Source organism: Urtica dioica, chromosome 5 (assembly GCF_054948205.1).
Source record: "Urtica dioica subsp. dioica isolate 48M chromosome 5, U.dioica_male_clone48M_v1_H2, whole genome shotgun sequence".
Classification (NCBI taxonomy): domain Eukaryota; kingdom Viridiplantae; phylum Streptophyta; class Magnoliopsida; order Rosales; family Urticaceae; genus Urtica; species Urtica dioica.
This window is the reverse complement of record NC_142760.1, coordinates 950,287-967,554: the sequence shown is the minus strand read 5'-3', so window position 1 is coordinate 967,554 and position 17,268 is coordinate 950,287. Positions and strand designations below refer to the sequence as shown.

At 30.1% G+C, this 17,268-nt stretch overlaps 2 protein-coding genes across 2 annotated transcripts; both read right to left on the bottom strand.

The window, feature by feature from the left end:
- Positions 1–939: 939 nt before the first annotated feature.
- Positions 940–5,041, bottom strand: LOC149394682 (oxysterol-binding protein-related protein 4B-like). Its single transcript, XM_089615604.1, has 6 exons — positions 4,743–5,041; positions 4,404–4,652; positions 3,377–3,473; positions 2,022–2,316; positions 1,830–1,932; positions 940–1,394 (listed from the first exon to the last, which is right to left on the bottom strand). The coding sequence occupies exons 1-6, from the start codon at positions 4,875–4,877 to the stop codon at positions 1,134–1,136; spliced, it is 1,140 nt and encodes a 379-aa protein (XP_089471730.1). The 5' UTR covers positions 4,878–5,041; the 3' UTR covers positions 940–1,133.
- Positions 5,042–10,498: 5,457 nt separating this feature from the next.
- Positions 10,499–14,402, bottom strand: LOC149394681 (oxysterol-binding protein-related protein 4B-like). The gene is made up of 7 exons (XM_089615351.1): positions 14,355–14,402; positions 14,068–14,214; positions 13,510–13,755; positions 12,503–12,599; positions 11,869–12,154; positions 11,628–11,730; positions 10,499–11,079 (listed from the first exon to the last, which is right to left on the bottom strand). The coding sequence occupies exons 1-7, from the start codon at positions 14,355–14,357 to the stop codon at positions 10,828–10,830; spliced, it is 1,134 nt and encodes a 377-aa protein (XP_089471477.1). The 5' UTR covers positions 14,358–14,402; the 3' UTR covers positions 10,499–10,827.
- Between the last annotated feature and the right edge of the window lie 2,866 nt (positions 14,403–17,268).

The following is a 17,268-nucleotide window of genomic DNA, read 5'->3' as shown; positions in this document are numbered from 1 at the left end:
TATTACGTAAATACATTTGTTTTTTTAATTTTTTTTTATTAATTGCAATTTAATTTATTTTTTATTAATTGTTTCAAATTAATATCTTTCCCTCTCATCAAAGACCTCAATTTCGAACAAAGAACATATTTATGGAAGTCGGGAAGGGTTTTATTGAAAATATCGGCAAATTCACCTGAAAATGAAAAGTGAAGTGCTAATGGAATGTTATAAAAGTTAGAAGACTAAGGCTTTGTTTGGTACGAAGAATGGAAATATGGGTGGATGGATTGTTTAAGATAGAAAAGAAAGGAAATGAAGTGAGTGGATTGTAACTTTTTTAAAAGTTGATTGGTATGATGAGAGAAAAGATTAATATCAATCCGCCCTGTTGTTTGGTATGAATAGAGAAAAGAAGAGAATGATTAATTTTTAGTATGGTAAAGTACAATAATACCCTTATATATTATCAAATTGATATTTAATTTGCACATACTTTATTTATATTATAAAAGTCATATGCATGCAATTACGTAGCTGAATAACTATATTATATATAATGTTATTAAATGCAAAATTGCATATATTATAAAGTATTTAAACAAAAGTAATTTTCCTACAAAAATTATAAATATTACAACTTCTTGTACTTTTTTTTTATGTCAAAAGATTAATATTTTAACTATTAATATCTCATTTTAACAAGCAAAAAGTCATTTTTACTATAATATATTATATGGATATTACAAAGTTTGTCATCAACAAAGGTTAGTTTTGTATTTTTATAAAAATTTGTTGCTCTCCCTTCTTCAATCCGTGCAAAATGAGAGGAGAGCATTTTCTGTGGGTCTCATGGATATAAATCCGTCCTTCCATCCTTCACAATCTTTCCCTATTTAATACCAAAAAACAAATAAACACAATCCATCCTCCCAAATCTATTTATCTTAATCCATCCCTCCAAAATCATTCACACCAAACAAAGTGTAAATAGTTCTTTAACGGAAAAGACCTTGATCCTACTATACTTCGGTGACAAAAAAGTTATTCAACAACTCCTCTAGCGAATTGTTTTTTTTTTTTTTTTGCCAAAACACAAAACATGCAACAATGAATCAGCAATGTCATTATTAATACAATTACTAATGGTCAGATTAATCATTGATCGGTACAATAATGGGAGCCGGAGGGACAAGGTTTTGTAAGGGTGAGCAATTCCATCCGTCCTCTTTGCTATAAGACGTAGAAAAATGCCTTGGGACCCAAGTTTCGCCTCTAAGTTTTCGCTCCCGAGCAAGTTCTCTTTGCCTTTTCTCGACCGACTTCTTTGCTTCTCCAGCTTTTTTCCAATCTTTTTCGAAGATCCTTTCCGTCAATTCCTTCCACACAGCAACTGACTCACTCGACCTAACCTCCTGTAAAGATATTCATGTTTAATAACGGCGAATTATGTAAAGAGACGTGAAATTGCAAGTATATTAATTCGTTCGATATTAAAGGTTTAATTTTTTTTTTATCTTTTTGAAATCTTGTGCCACCCACATCATCTTATTTTGCAGGATGAAACGGCTAGTTTATAGATTTTTGTTTTTTTTTTTTTTTGTGTGTAAAAGTACGTAGACTCTAAGTAGTTGAAAAAAATATGAACATCCATGAGATATAAAACTCGATCTAACCCGTCGATGACCAATATATATATATATATATATATATATATATATATAAACATCAATGAACATGCAAAAAATCAAAACAAGAGCTACATGAGTGCAAAAATTCCTACTTTATATTAAATGTTACATGCTATATACGGCAAAATGTATCTATTAAATGTGTGCAATGAATTTCACCTTCAAATCCTTGACGATAAGAGTATGGAGTCCTGAAATGACTTCTTTGGCATTGTATATAACTCTAGTCTCTCCATTTTTGAGGTCTTTCAATGTGACCACTCTACATTAAGAAATTTTATGAATTCTCAATTTATGAAAACAAAAAAAATGTTAATAAAATAACTTATAATTGAATGATAGTAAACTAACTCGTCCCAGTGACCATTGATCTCGAAAAGAGGCTTTGAGGGAGAATCTGAGACGAAGATCTTTCCCTTGACCGATCTAGAACTTCCTCCGATACCTAAAAAAGATCTTCCTCCATAAGATATCTCCGCTTCAAGACCCGTCTCGTGGCATTGGATTTTTTCAGTCCCTCCGAATTCAATTTTGGGCACTGGGAAAAACTTTATTATAGTCTTAGGAGAGTTTAGAACATAAGTTTCCCCATGATTTAAGAGCTTCAACTTCCTTTTGCCAAAAAAATTAAGCACTACTGAGGTACCTAAAATTATCAGAAGAAAATGTGTCAGCTTTAGTTTTTCATCTTCTACTTAATTATATGTAATGCAATTAATAGGTCTATAATTAAAATTGCAATTGAAAGTCACATTATATACAAGAGTTGTAGTCATGGACTGATAATTTATCAACTTGTATAGATGACTCTTGAAGTGAAAAGTCACACTTTTACATAAATATAGATAAATCTGCGTCTACACACCTTAATACTTATTTTTGAAAATTTGAATTTATGTCCCCACGTAAAACTTTGGCCAAAACTTCCCTGCAAGTTAAAAATTATTTTAGCTATGTCATTCCATCTTCTTTTTTTACATGGAAAAAAGATCAATCGTAGGATATTTTTATGCCCTTTAAACGTAACTTTTAAGGCTAAATTTCTAATTAAAAAAACGAGACTGAGGGATAGAGTAGAAATAGTTTATAAATTTTAAGGATACTTTTGTCAAATCTTCAGTTATGGGAAAAAAAGTCAATCAATTACGGTTTTTTTTTTTATAACTATTTTCTGGTATATATATATATATATATATATATATATATATATATATATATATATATATATATATAAATATATATTACTACATTGAACAATTAAGTAATAATTACAAATGAACTCAATATTGAAAAAAAATTAACAATGAAAGGTTCAAGGGAGATCACTCACTTAAACTCAAAGAATTGGATCAAATTTATCATAGTATTTTTTAACAAATTTGATAATGTTTGACACTATACGACTTTATCATAGTTTTCCCCAGTGTAGGTCAAGGGGAACTATTTTCTTTCACATTTTTTGCTAGTTTTAAATTTTATTCTTCTTTTTTCCTTGAAAACTTTACAAATTAACCTCTCTTAAACTTTATTTTACATATTAGTCCCCTCTAGTTTTTCCTTGAAAACTTTACATATATTAACCTCTCTTATTAGTATTGCCTAATCCGTATCAGTAAAATCGTTTGCACAACAGTCAAAATTGTCGCACAAGTGTATTATTGGATATATACACTATAAATATTAATTGAATAATCAACTATACATACCAAAATATTTTGGAACTGGGTGTTGAGACATTATGTACTCAATATTTTCTTTTTCATCAGTTGCATGAACACCTATGACAACAGGATGATGTGAAACCTGCCATGAAATTTAGTTAATTATGTTGTGATCGTAAACATTAAATATTAAACAGCATTTTTGGCCGATCTAAATCTAATTAAAAATTTAAATATATTTGTAAAAACTCTTTCATTTTATTAGTTTGTTTTGATCCTTTAATGAGAATATTATAAAAACCTCATCTATTTTTTTTTTTAATGACACGAATGTATTTGTTCAAACTCTTTCAATTTGTTCTATTCCAAAAAATGCATGTACAAATTCTTTTTCATAACTCATTTTAAGAAGGGAAAATTATACAAAATAGTCATTTGAAATTAATTAATTAGTAAAATATTAAAAGTTACTTGTCAAAATTATTTTTGACACTGCCATTAAAAATTTTAACGATTTTGTATAAGCAATATTTATCATTTTAAAAATATTTAATCACAATGTCAAAATAATCATCGAAAATTGATACTTGCACATTTTTGACGATTTCGCTAATTTAAGTTTGACTATTTTGCAAATCCAAAATATCCAATTTACTATTTAGCTATAAAACTCTTTTAAGAAAACATTAAAATATCATGATAAAAATATATTTCTAACTCATTTTAAGTTCAACTTTTTGTCTCCCTTAAATTTTGTATATTTTCTAACATTACCAAAAAAACAATTATTTGTCTCAGTTAACCCCCAAGAATTTAATTTCTAGCTCCACCCCAATATATATAATATAAATTTTAAATTTTTTTAATTTAATATCTTATTTTTATTTATATGTTTATCCCAAAATTATATGATTTTTTCATATCCGCCTCCATGAAGTAAAAAATTTCTCCCACACCCCTGAACTTGTTTAAAATTCTATATTTTTTATCAGATATGCCCCCCTGAATTCAAATTCTAGCTCCGCCCCTATATATATATATATACACATATATAAATATATAGTGAAAGTACCGCCTCTAGAAGAACATTGAGAGATCCGTGAGAGACGTGATGAGTCTCGCCAAGAACGGGAACGTAAGAGCTTCCATGAGAGAGAATCCATGGCCGTCTATTAGAAACAGCCCATCCAATTACGCCGATCAGTCTTTCCATCGAACTCTCTCCGATATTACATTTCCTTAACATATTCTCTTTGAATGCATATATTTGCTCTCCATTTGACTGCAACGCTGACTTTGGCATATTCAACTGAGGAGGTACCTGAATTATCGTTTATTCAATTCAAACAAAAAAAAAATGAAAAGATATCGATGTGTGTAAAGATTAATAATAGTGGGAGAAATAAAATACCTGTATCGTAGTGAGATCCGATCCTGGGCGTAAATCTTTGAGCAAAGCGAGAACTGCTTTGAACAAAGACGAACCATTTATATCACCATGCGAATTATCTTCTTGATCTAAAGATATAGGCTTTGCTATGATCATCTTTTTTTTTTTTTTTTTTTTTTGAAACGTTCTGGGAATTGTGTGGCTGATTAAATTGCTTCGTTAGGCTTTTAATGATGTTAGCCTTTAATGCTTTGTCTGACATCTGGTTTGATAATGCAACAACTTCAGAGCTACTTGAGGATTTTATTTATTTAATATCCGCTGATTTGGTAAATCCTCCTTCAGAGCTAAAGATACTATCTTTTCTCTAAGAAAGAAAAAGAAAATTAGGTGTACAAAGAACATCAACGTGTATGAAATGAATGTACACATATTTATTTATATTTTGCTTAACAGATGTAAGCAGATTGAATATATCTCTTTAGAAGTGTCCTAAAAATTAACGGCATGGATAAAAAGGGGGATTATTTATATATGTTTTTTTACTATGGGGATTATTTATAATATATGTTCATTTTTTTACATATATAATTAACTTGTTGACATCGTTTCTTTGACCCTCAAAATAAGTAAATATTGAATTTGGTACCTCACGTCATTGAAAGTGAAACTACACAAACTTTCTTTGCTATGTAATTACTTTCCGGACAGATTAGACGCTTACAGTTTATTAAATTAAATAATGTATTTTTTATATTGAAGTGATCCCTAGTCAAATGACTATATTTATTTTTCGATAAAAAAATGACTATTTTAAGCATTTATTTGTATTGTAGTTTAAAGTAAACAAGTATTTGAGATTGGTTTACAGAGTAGTTTGGTAGAAGCCAGGAAAAAAATATGGGTAAACTAGCAACGTAGCCATTTTGAAATATGGTTTTTGGAATCTAGCCAACGTTTGGTAAATTTTGCAATCTAGTCATTTACTGAAATTTACGGATATAAAATACCTAATTTACCATTTTTCTTATACTTACTTGATCAAAGCACTAGCCCACGTTTGACCGGTTTGAATTGTATACAGCTAATTAATTTCAGATTTTTTCGCAATTTTTATTTGATATTATGCGTGTGAATCCAGTAATGCAATAAATGCACAAAAAATTTACCATAATTAACAGAAATTAACAAATCATCGGAGATTAACAAAAATTTACAAACATTTACACTGTATTTGCTTACACGGCTATAATTTCAGCAATTTAATTTCAGTTTTTTGAATTCATAATAGGAAATTCGGTGATGTAATTAAAAGGGAAAGGAAATATTTATTGATTGAATAAGTCAAACATGATAATGAATACACGTAATTACTCATGACCCGTTCAAAATTAGAAAATAAATTTGGAAAACAAAAATACCGTATTAAATGCCCGCATAGTAAAGGAAATGAAAGAAATCGGCTCTACCTGCACATATGTAAATTTACCATAATTAACAAAAATTAACAAAGCAACGGAGATTAACAAAAATTTACAAACATTTACACTCTATTTGCTTACACGGCTATAATGTTCATTACCAACTTTGCCAAATATAGATTTTTTTTTTTAAAATTCGAAATATAAACCGAATATAACAAATTCGGCTACAAAACCAAGTTTCAAAACATGGGCTAGTATTTTTGAAACCAAACCAAGGCTAATATAGTAAATACCATCTTACATAAATATGACACGTCATCAAATTTGGCTAGATTCGAAAATTAAACGAAACGTTGGCTAGATTACAATTGCAAAGTTTGATGTTGCTTAGATCGACTAATTTTTCAAAAAATATTGAGTTAAAAATAGAAGGTTTCACATGGTTAAAGAAATGTCAAAATTACCCTAGCTGTCTTGTTTTAATTTTATTTTTATTTTTTTAGAATATCTATGTTCTAATTCTTATTCTGAGTATACCTCATTTTATTACGTGAATACATTTGTTACGAATTTATTATACTTAATTTTTTTTACTGTTTGTAATTTCATTTAATTTTTTATTAGTTGTTTCAAGTTAATATTTGGCCCTCTCATCAAAGTCCTCAATTTGAACAAAGAAGCTACATATGAAAGTCGATAAGAGTTTCATTGAAAATATTGGCTAAATCCCATGAAAATGAAAAAAACGAGGTGTTATAGAATGTTTTAAAATTTGAGTATCTATGGAATCACAATCTCCATATGAGACATTGCTGAAATTTCCCTAATAAATTCATGACGAATAGAGGAATTATAATACTCTAATCAGCGAATGTGACAAGTTCAAGATTAACCGGTGAAGAAAGCAACACCTTCATTATAATTGAACTTTGAGTATACAATCTTTATTAGTCACAAAGTTACTTGAATAAAGAAATATACAACCATTCAACCTACGAGGGTATTAATATGATTCAAGTTTATATAAATTTAGGTGCTTGGGCTATTTCCCCTCTTCTTTCTGAAATCTCTACATTGGGTATTAATGTCATTTACAAGACATTACTTGCCTACCATCATTAAACCAACGGTAAAATAGAGTTTTCCAAGGAAGTGAAATCTATTTTGGCAAAGACGGTCAACCCAAGCCAGAAAGATTTGAGCTCTCGACTCGATGATTCTCTTTGGGCTTACCGAACGAGTATAACCCATCGTAAGAGCAACTCCAATGCATGAAAGTGTCAAATTTTACACATCATTAAAAATATTTGGTTTTTTTTTTCTTTCATCCACATCATTTTTTAGCAAATAATAAAACAAACACTTCAATGTGAATATCACTCATAGTTGCTCAAAGTGGGTCCCACTTTATCACACTGTATCATTGTTGTTTATTTGTTTATAGGGTTGTGATATATTTTATTGGTTTATTGAATTTTGTGTATTAAAAAAATAAGGTGAGCATTAGTACCGATGCCAATTTTTTTGGTAGGCCCCAATTACCTCTAATGTAAAATCAATTTAAGGTGGTTTTCACCTAAGCTACACATAAGCATGAACACTCCCCATTGTTGTCGCTCTAAGCTTCAACTTCAAGAGCTTGAGATTTTTTGCAATAATGCCCACAAATAATCCGACTATGAGGAAACAAGCGCATTTCATAACCACCGCGTATTGAGGAAGGACTTCGTCGCAAGTAAAAACAAAAAATCCTCGTTTTCATATATCCCTAATATATTTTCGCATGGTGTCGTCAAGATTCAAAGTCTCAACACGGGAAAACCGTTCAAAGCTAATGTCTGTCGTCTCAAAACACACCATCAAAGAGATTTCATTCACCGATCCAGACTAGTACTCCGAGTATATTGGACTCCTGTCAGGCAGGCGATTTTAAACCAAGCGCTTATCGAGAGACAATCCAAGATACCTGTTTTTCTATTTTATGAAGTCTACAATCTACTCTTTTTTTTTTTTTTTAATTTTTCATTAATGGTATGTGTTTTTATTATTAAAAAAAACAGAAAATTAGGAAAATAACCAACTTAAACGTTTGACATTGCTAAATAACCAACGTTTTGGTAAATCTTAGCTAAATAGCCACTTTCAGACGTAAATCTTAAGTAAATAACCAACGTTTGGTATATGAAAGTGGCTATCTGTTGGAATAGATCTAGGATTAAGAATAATTTATCGCTTCTAGCAAGCGGCGGAATATAAAAAATTCTTTAAAACATGTAAAACGATTTTACTACGTAGACAAAGTGCATGAACATGTAATCTAAAATAAATAAAAAAAACTATAATGAGTTTTCACTCGGTACCAACTTTGCTTGAAGCTTGAGTGTTGAGAAGCTTTTGGAAATGTTGAATAGCTCGTCTCCCCACTTAGCTTGTCTCATTCGTGTCTTCTTGAATCCGAGTAACCACGATAGTTTCTACCACTAGAGTCTTCGAGTTTAGAAAGGATTTAGTGTGTGGGCACTATTAAAGACAATGACTCAAGAACTAGTCTTAGAGCCAAAGAGCTAATACAAAACGCAAGGTCTAATGAGGACCTATGTGCCAAAATAAAAGAGCAAGAAGAAAAGAGGGAGAGAGAAGTGGGCGGCCAAGGCTAGAGAGAGAAAGTCTCAACTAAAAACTTGTTTTAACATTGTGAATGAGTTGTAGTATTTATAGGAGAAGAGATTCCCTTGAAGAGGTAATTTCCTCTTTTCTATTGAATATCACATATTCATGAGCACAATCTTTATTTCTCATTCCTATCATAATAACACCATGGTTGGAAATTTGTTTCCCTTTTTATTCTCTCTTGGTCCTCCAACTTAATATCTTGATGCTATAAATTTGTTTCCTCATTTTCCTTTTTGGCAAGTATCTTCATACATCAATGCACAAAATAATTTCCTCTTTCTTTTGACGGAGGCCACAAAAATTGTTCATCTAGAACATGCTTCTAGATGTTTCTTTATTTGTTCATGACAATACAAGAAAAACCCATGTAGAATTTTCACATAAAATTCCATAAAATGAAATTCAATCCTCAAGGATCAAATTACCCTTTAGACAATTTTCGTAAAATTCGTCTAGTTCAACACTTGAACTTGTTTTGACTTAACTACTAGTTTAACTAATCCTACTATAATGACTTGTGTTAGTGACCTCATGGATCCAAATGAACAAAGCTAGAGCTAGTATACTTGGACACAAAAGTTCGCAAACCTTTTCCAAGTTCTAGCTTAATGTCAACTGACTCCACTAAAGAGTTGACACTGAAAATCTCTCGGTTAAAATGAATATATTTTCTACTCAAAATTCTACTTAATTGTGATGAGTGGATCCATTTAATATTATCTATGTTTACTCTTCATGAATATCATCAACTAGATGAGATATATAAAATTACCATTTTACCCTTCTAGTTGTTATTTCCTCAACTCATTTGTCACTTGTGAATAAGTTAGAAGCAATGCATTGACGATGAGCTAACAAGTCACATTGATTCATCCAAAAGTGTCATGACTCAATTTGGACACTGGCCAATTCATTTATTCACATTCCAAGGAACAAATTGCATGAGGTGATATACATTGCATTTTAGCAATCTTGTACATGAATTCCATATCTATGAGATCTTCACAAAATTACTCATGACATCTTCATAACTTAGTACCTCACCAATAGGTCTTGTCTATATCACATAGTGAATCTAGAACTCTGACTTTCTCAAATGAGAACACGTAAGTTATGAAATGACATGTCTCATTTCAGGATTGAAGTAAGCACGATGCAATTCATACATAGTGACTTCGAGACATAAGAGGTTAAATAGTTTGTTCTTATTCTGTCTCTAGAAGTGCACTGGTCAATTCAGTATCTTCAGAAGGTACCTAGGAAGAACTATAGAGTCTCCAACTCTCTATGTCTCATAACCAGACATCATAGGTTCTCCTAACAATCATACTGAGATCAATAGCCATTTGATCCTTAGATTGTGAATATACTGTTTTAAGCAAACCATGAAGAGTTTGTTCATGCAAATCTGTATTCGACTCTTCATTTGTTGTTAGGTTTGTTTAAAGACTAAATACTAAAGTTTATCATAAAGCTTCAAACAAACAAAGAATAATGAATGAAAGTTTCAACTATTTATTAATTATTCAGCAGTTACAAGCAAGAGTCTTTGTGAGACTTTATTACATCAAATGCATATAAGTAATAACTACCACTACCCTTCTTGTGGGCACCAATGCCAACACTATCTACTTAAAATTTACATCTAAAAGATACTATTTACCTAAGATTTACCAAACGCTGGCTATTTAACAATAACAAACGTTGAAGTTGATTATTTTCTTAATGGACCCTAAAAAAAATAACGAAATCCACCGCAGAGACTTTATGGTAATAAAAAGGATTCACCACCACAATGGGTTTCGATATTATCGCGGTGATAAAAGATAAAAATAAAAAGATTAAGGAAATTTCAATTATTTGAGCTTTTTTGTGGCTGGTATTTTAAATCATATGATACAATCATACAACCACACTGAAGTAGAGGAATATAATGTAGAAAAAGACGTTTAACTGCTTATGAAGAAATGACATAAAAATCATATAGTAAATAAATATACACAAGTCAACTAAGGCACAATTATTGGAGCCGGAGGGACAAGCCTGAGCTTGGGCGAGCAATCCCAACCAAGCTCTTTGCTAAAACTCACATCAAAATGTTTTGGAGTCCAAGTTTCGTCTCTTGATTTTCTCTCTCTCAAAAGCTTTCTCTGATTTTCTTCGATTCTTTTCTTCGCTTCTGATGCTTTTCTCCAATCTTTGCTCAATATTCTTTTGCTCACCTCATTCCACACCCAAACTGATTCGGTTTCCCAAATTGCCTATTTAATATTATGACAAATTGAGTCATATGGTCGTGTGTCAAACTTCATGGTATTTTTAAATGATCCAAGAAAAGACCGAAAATGCTATAAATTATCTTCTTCTTCTTTTTTATTTTTTATTTTTTTTAATCTTTTTTAAAAGCATCACACACATTTTTTTTGACAAATAATTTAGTTGGTGTCCGATTTTCTGGTTCATACTTATCAACATTATGCATACACAACACACCAAAAAAAAATGTATATATAAAATAGCTATTTAAAAATAATTGATTAGAAAAATAGTCTTAACTTTTAACTTTCAGTAAAATAAACATAGTTACATTGTATAATTTTTTATTGTATTGACTCGTGTATATAAGATCACTGTCAAAAAAATTATCAGCATGAAAAAAATATTTATTGACACCGAGTACTTGCACATTTTTGCAAATTTGGCTATTTCAATAATTTTAGACAAAACAGTGACCATTTTACAAATCTATTACTTTCAATTTACTATTTAACTAATGAATTTCAGTCACTAATTAAATCCAATAGCTCACCTTTGAATCTTTTATTATTGGAGTTTTGAGCCCCAAAATGACTTCTTTAGCATTGTATATGACTCTGGTCTGGTTATCACTAATATCCGTAATGTTTACGGTCCTGCAAACATAAATTAGAAGTAAAATAAAATTGAAATTTAAAGAAACTATATACGATTTTTGCATAGGTTTCGGGGGTGAAAAAAATTATTTTTTCGTTTTTTTTTAAATGGTTATGTTTCGTTTAAAAACAACTTACTTGTCCCAGTAACCATGAATGGTAAAAAGAAGCTTGGATGAAGACGAATCGTAGATCTTTCCCTTAACTGATTTTGAATTATTTCTGAAAATAGATTTCGAACCGTAGTTCAATTCGGCTTCGAGACCCGTCTCTTGGCATCGAATTCTTAGGGTTCCTATGGCTTCATATCCGGGTATTGGGAAAAACTTGACCAAAAGACTTGGTATTTGAGTTAAATAAGTCTCTCTATGATTGAGGAGCTTCAATTGTCTTTTCCCATTGACCTCAATTTCAGCTGAAGTGCCTTTATAACAAAGAGATGACCATAAATATAACAAGATTTCATTTTATATAATGTGCAATTAATATTTCATAAATATAATCTAGACTCCTCAGCTAGATATTATTGTAAAGGTCTTTGATGTTTCTCTATTAATTAAAGACATTTTTGTATCGTTTAAAAGATTTCTTACTAATATTTGTGACTGCAGGAGCGGATTTATATTAAAATTTGTCTACATATTTTTTGCATGGGCAATAATATTGAAAACTATAATTTGAATTTAATATCCGATTCCATTTCTGTTTGTGAGGTTATACTCAATAATCACTATTTTTGTATAATAGATGTAATTAATATGAAGAAACGTACCATAGAATTTGGCGACGGGGTTTTGACACCAAAGAATTTCTATGTTTTCTTTATCATCGGTTGCATGAAGAGCCGTAACTGGCGGGTTATGCGAAATCTCCAGAGATTTTGCATTTAACCAAATAAAAGGAGCGAGAATAAATTTAGAGAGCGAAAATTAAATAGAAACTAATTAGTTTTCTACAATCAAAGTTTGTCATATATTACTACATAAAAGAAAGAAAGAGACTATAGCATCTTACAATAGAGGTTAAGATAAGAACCTCGTTTTTTAAGATGTGTTCTAATCACAACTAAAGCAATATAATATGTTAAATGGTTCTCTCTTAGACATGAATTTTGACATGTAATCATCTTTTATAATTGTATTTTGTGTTTAAATGAAAAAAAAAAGTGATGGCATATCCTAGTTAACTTAATCGGAATAAAAATTAGACAAAAAAAAAAAAAAAAATTAAATAACAAAAATTTGACCGACGATCAAAGTTCATCCAGATTCTCTATATCTACTTTCTTCTATCTCGTTCTTTGCCATTCTAATTAAATCATAAAGTCGTGATTTTTTTTTAGTAATTCAAAAAAGGGATTCCTTGTCACAATGTAATTGAAAAAAAAAAAAAAACGAGATCGACTGGGTTAAATATAAATTTGTAGCATCGTATATGATAACTATTTTAATTATCAAAAGAAATAAATTGCTTAAAAAACTATTATTGAGGTTATAAACTGTAATCACTTTTAAAAATAAGTTATGTATGTAATTTTTTTTTTAAATACGTCATGGGATTTGAAGTTATAATATGTAATTATTTTTTACAATGAGTCACGAAAGATGAATTATTAAAAAAAAAAAAAAAAAAACCCAGGAGAGAGCTAAAGCCCCCTGGAATCCACCTGGTTTCGTCCTGATTAAAATAGGTATAATATACATACATATATATATATACATATATATATATATACATACATATATATATATATATATATATATATATATATATATATACCTGTTCAAGAAGAACATTGAGAGAGGCGTTGGAGATATGGTGGGTTTCACCAAGAATGGGATTAAAAGGAGCTGTTCCAAATGGATAAAGTTGAAGAAATGAAAGATTCCATGCAATTACACCAATCAACCTTTCAATTGGACTCTCTTCTTCATTGCATTTCCTCAAAATATCATCTCTCAAGCTATACAATGTCTCGCCATAACCTTGAAGCTGTGACTTTGGGACATTGAAATCTGCTGGTAGCTATAATCCCACCCAAAGTTGACATACAGAAAAAAAAAAAAAAAAAAAAGAGCAATAAATTGCTAAATTAATTATAAAAAAAAAGTATATTTCGAGATTATATAGCAAAAATTAACCCTAGTAAATATGAAAACCCTGGAATAATTACATGATGAAAACAAAGTGAATTAGTTGTGTTTTTTTATTATAAATATTTTAAAATTCTCGATATCATTTTCAGATATTTATAATATTAATAGATATTCTATTGGATTCAAGAAAGATAGGGAAAGAAAAAAAAACAGCTTAAAAATTATAATGTTAAGTACTTGCCTGCATCGAAGTAAAATCCGATCCAATGCGAAGATTTCGAAAGAGACTGAGAATTCTTTTTATGAGATTAGGAGGTCTATAATTCTCCAATGAATACCCCTCTGGAGAAAAATATGGCTTGGTGAGTACTACAACCTTGCTCTCACTCTGTGAACAGGAAATAAAATACAAAATAAAATTTGAATAGAATCATTAATTAACATTATTAGTTTTGTGTTTATATAGCTTTTGGCGCAACATGACAGTATTGGTTATAGAAGAAATACATATGTAAGAAAATCACATACCATTTTCTAAGAAGAGGGGATAAATACTTATACTTGTCTATCTCTCTGGGTTTTCAAGAATAATACAACCCATGATATTATATAGCATTTGCTGGCTCAATAATACTAGTACAAGAAGAATACACAATCTCAATATAAATTAAACAAGAATTTGTTGTAACTAATAATTTCATTGGATCCTCTTAATATTCTACCTCAAATTAAATTAATTAAAAAGTTAATTACATGAACGCTATAGTTAATTTAATTCATCAGCTCGCAATAAATTAAATTAAGTAAATAGTTAATTACATAAACTCTATAGTTAATTTAATTTATCGCAGACTGGTGAGCTATTTTTTTTTATTCAAATGAAACTTGAGCTAGAATCTTAAAAAGATGATAGACTATTAGGCTACTGACCTAACTGCTCTTAAATTAAATGGATGTAATTTATTTTTCTCTATTGACTAGATAGCTTTTTTGAAATGTTAATATTTTTATTTTAAATTCCTCGTTTGATTAACAATTAAAAATTAGCTACTCAAACTATAAACTATCCAAAAAGTAACAAAAATGTCCTAAGCAATTTTAATTAAAAAAATAAAATAATATTAAAAATGTCCTAAATCCCTCAACAATAAATACACTTAACAAAAATCAACATTTATTTAATTTTAAGTCATATGTTAATGAAATTATGAAAGTACTCAGATAGATTTTTAACGAGTGAACATAAGTCAGCAACGTAGGCTTTTGTCAAAGTGTACGGCCTGCTTTTAAAGAAAATATAGACTTTTTCAAACTCGTCAGAACACTCATAACTGCTTAGTACATAATAATATTTGATATAAATATTAACTACGTACGTTCGCTTCACAGGAAAAAGAACTACAAAACTATTGACAAAAAATAATAACATATCATAATGTTGTTTAAAAGTAAAAAATAGGAAAAGAAAAAACCATGTATCAATCTTCTAAGTTCTACCTTGAAAACAAATTCTTTTTATAAACAAGAACTTCTAATGAAGACGAAAAGACTGCATGAGCCAGCATTGACAGCTTTAATAGTGTTTTTTTTTTTTAATATAGAAAATATCGTTATCTCTATGTAACAAACCAAAATGACTACGAGCTAATTGTTACGTGTTAGCTATCTAAGGTTCTTAATTAGGAAAATAAAGAGTTGTGAAATTAGGTTTTCATATGATGCAATTACGTTTTTAAATCATGCATTTATATTATTCATGATTTATATTAATTAATTATGATTTGTTTATGTAACTGAGATTATGGTTTTGAACGATCGTAGTTCTCGAACAAGCAATCGAAAAGTCACTCTATTTAAGAGATCCTAAATAAATGAGAAAAATAGCCAAATAACCAATTACCTAAAGTTTAGTCTCTAAGCTCGGGAAAAGATTAGTAAAGCTGCTAGCGTTTCGAGATCGAATCTTGGGTTATAACAAGTTTGGTATTAGAGTCGCTCGAGATGGGAGATGATTCGGAGGAATTTATGAAGAAGAAGATGAAGCTCATGGCTTAACAAAATGCTACGGCCGATGTTGATTCGGCAGACAGGTTGTGCGACGGTTCACATGCATGATCAGGGTTAGAAAAAGAGGCGAAAACTAGGGTTTTGGCTCTAGACTTGGGGTTGAAATGGGCAATAATTTTAGGCTGATGACGAAGGACTTGAAGGAACTACCGACTTAGACCACGAGGGTGTTCACGAGGTGCTCATTCAATGAACCTCCAATTGTGGGAGGTTTTTAATTTATGAAATTATAGTCATATGGAATTAGGTTTTTAAATTAAACACTTTTATTATTTCATATTTAGATTAATCAATCAAATTCATAAGTAATTAAGCCCCTAAAAGTTTTTAAATTGTTAAATAGCTAACATTTCGTTAATTATAGGTAAATAGTCATTCGAATAATATGTCATCGTGTAATCAGTTCGTGCATTCCATATACACCTTTTTGTGTATTACGTAAATTTGACCATGCTAATAAAAATGTATGGCTATATAGCAAGTTTATTATGTCTATAATGGTATATATCTAGTGAACCCTAGATTAATTAGGGTATATTTATGTAACTAGAGTTATAGTTTTCATTCTTACTCATTAGGTTGTAATCATTGGTTTATTTAAAAACCCTGAATAAATAAATCAATTACATATAAAAATTATAAACCATTCGTAATTTGCAGCTTGTTTATAGTGATTTATTTTGGTTATTAAATAGATAAAGTTACATTTCTTAATTCTCTCTTACTTTCGCTGCAAGATCTTTCACAAACACCTTCCGAGCAAGCACTTCTTCGATCGCCGACAAAGGTCCTATATCTCATGCAAGAGTTTTCACCTAGCCATGTTCACAAATACCTAGTACGTCATCATGGACAGTGGTGGTGGTCGATCGGAGAAGATGAGCCTATCGTGCTTCGGAATAGTGTTGGTGGTGTGAAAATATCATGAGGTTATATCTCAAAATCAATTGGTAATGAGAAGAGTAACTCATGACCTTTAAAAACTCTTGTTAGTTCTCATTCACTTTCAATGTGAGATTCCTAGCTAACATGCCCCCTCAAGATGGCGGCTCTTTGCGTTCGCTCATCTTGGGCCAAAACCCAACGATTGGATCGGATACTTGTTTGGGCTTAGTGGGCTCTGATACAATGTGAAAGTATATGAGGTTCTATCTCAAAACCAATTGGTAATGAGAAGAGTAACTCATGACATTTATAAGCTCTTGTTAGTTCACATTCACTTTCAATGTGGGATTCCTAACAGGTGATCCTTCTTTTGATATTACTAATGCTTTTCCTCTGCAACTGTCGACTCTTCTTTCAACCAGCTCATCATCATCATTAATATCATTACCTTCAAGTTTCAACTAGATGATTCTCAATTCCTAGTTCATTA

Excerpts from the sequence above, each read along its gene's own strand:
- LOC149394682 (XM_089615604.1), bottom strand. The coding sequence starts at position 4,877 with ATGATCATAGCAAAGCCTATATCTTTAGATCAAGAAGATAATTCGCAT. Across the intron at positions 4,653-4,742 it reads CGGATCTCACTACGATACAG|GTACCTCCTCAGTTGAATAT; the intron begins GTATTTTATTTC and ends ACGATAATTCAG. Across the intron at positions 3,474-4,403 it reads TCAATGTTCTTCTAGAGGCG|GTTTCACATCATCCTGTTGT; the intron begins GTACTTTCACTA and ends ATTTCATGGCAG.
- LOC149394681 (XM_089615351.1), bottom strand. Across the intron at positions 12,600-13,509 it reads TCAATGTTCTTCTTGAACAG|ATTTCGCATAACCCGCCAGT; the intron begins GTATATATATAT and ends AAATCTCTGGAG. Across the intron at positions 11,731-11,868 it reads ATTCATGGTTACTGGGACAA|GACCGTAAACATTACGGATA; the intron begins GTAAGTTGTTTT and ends TTATGTTTGCAG.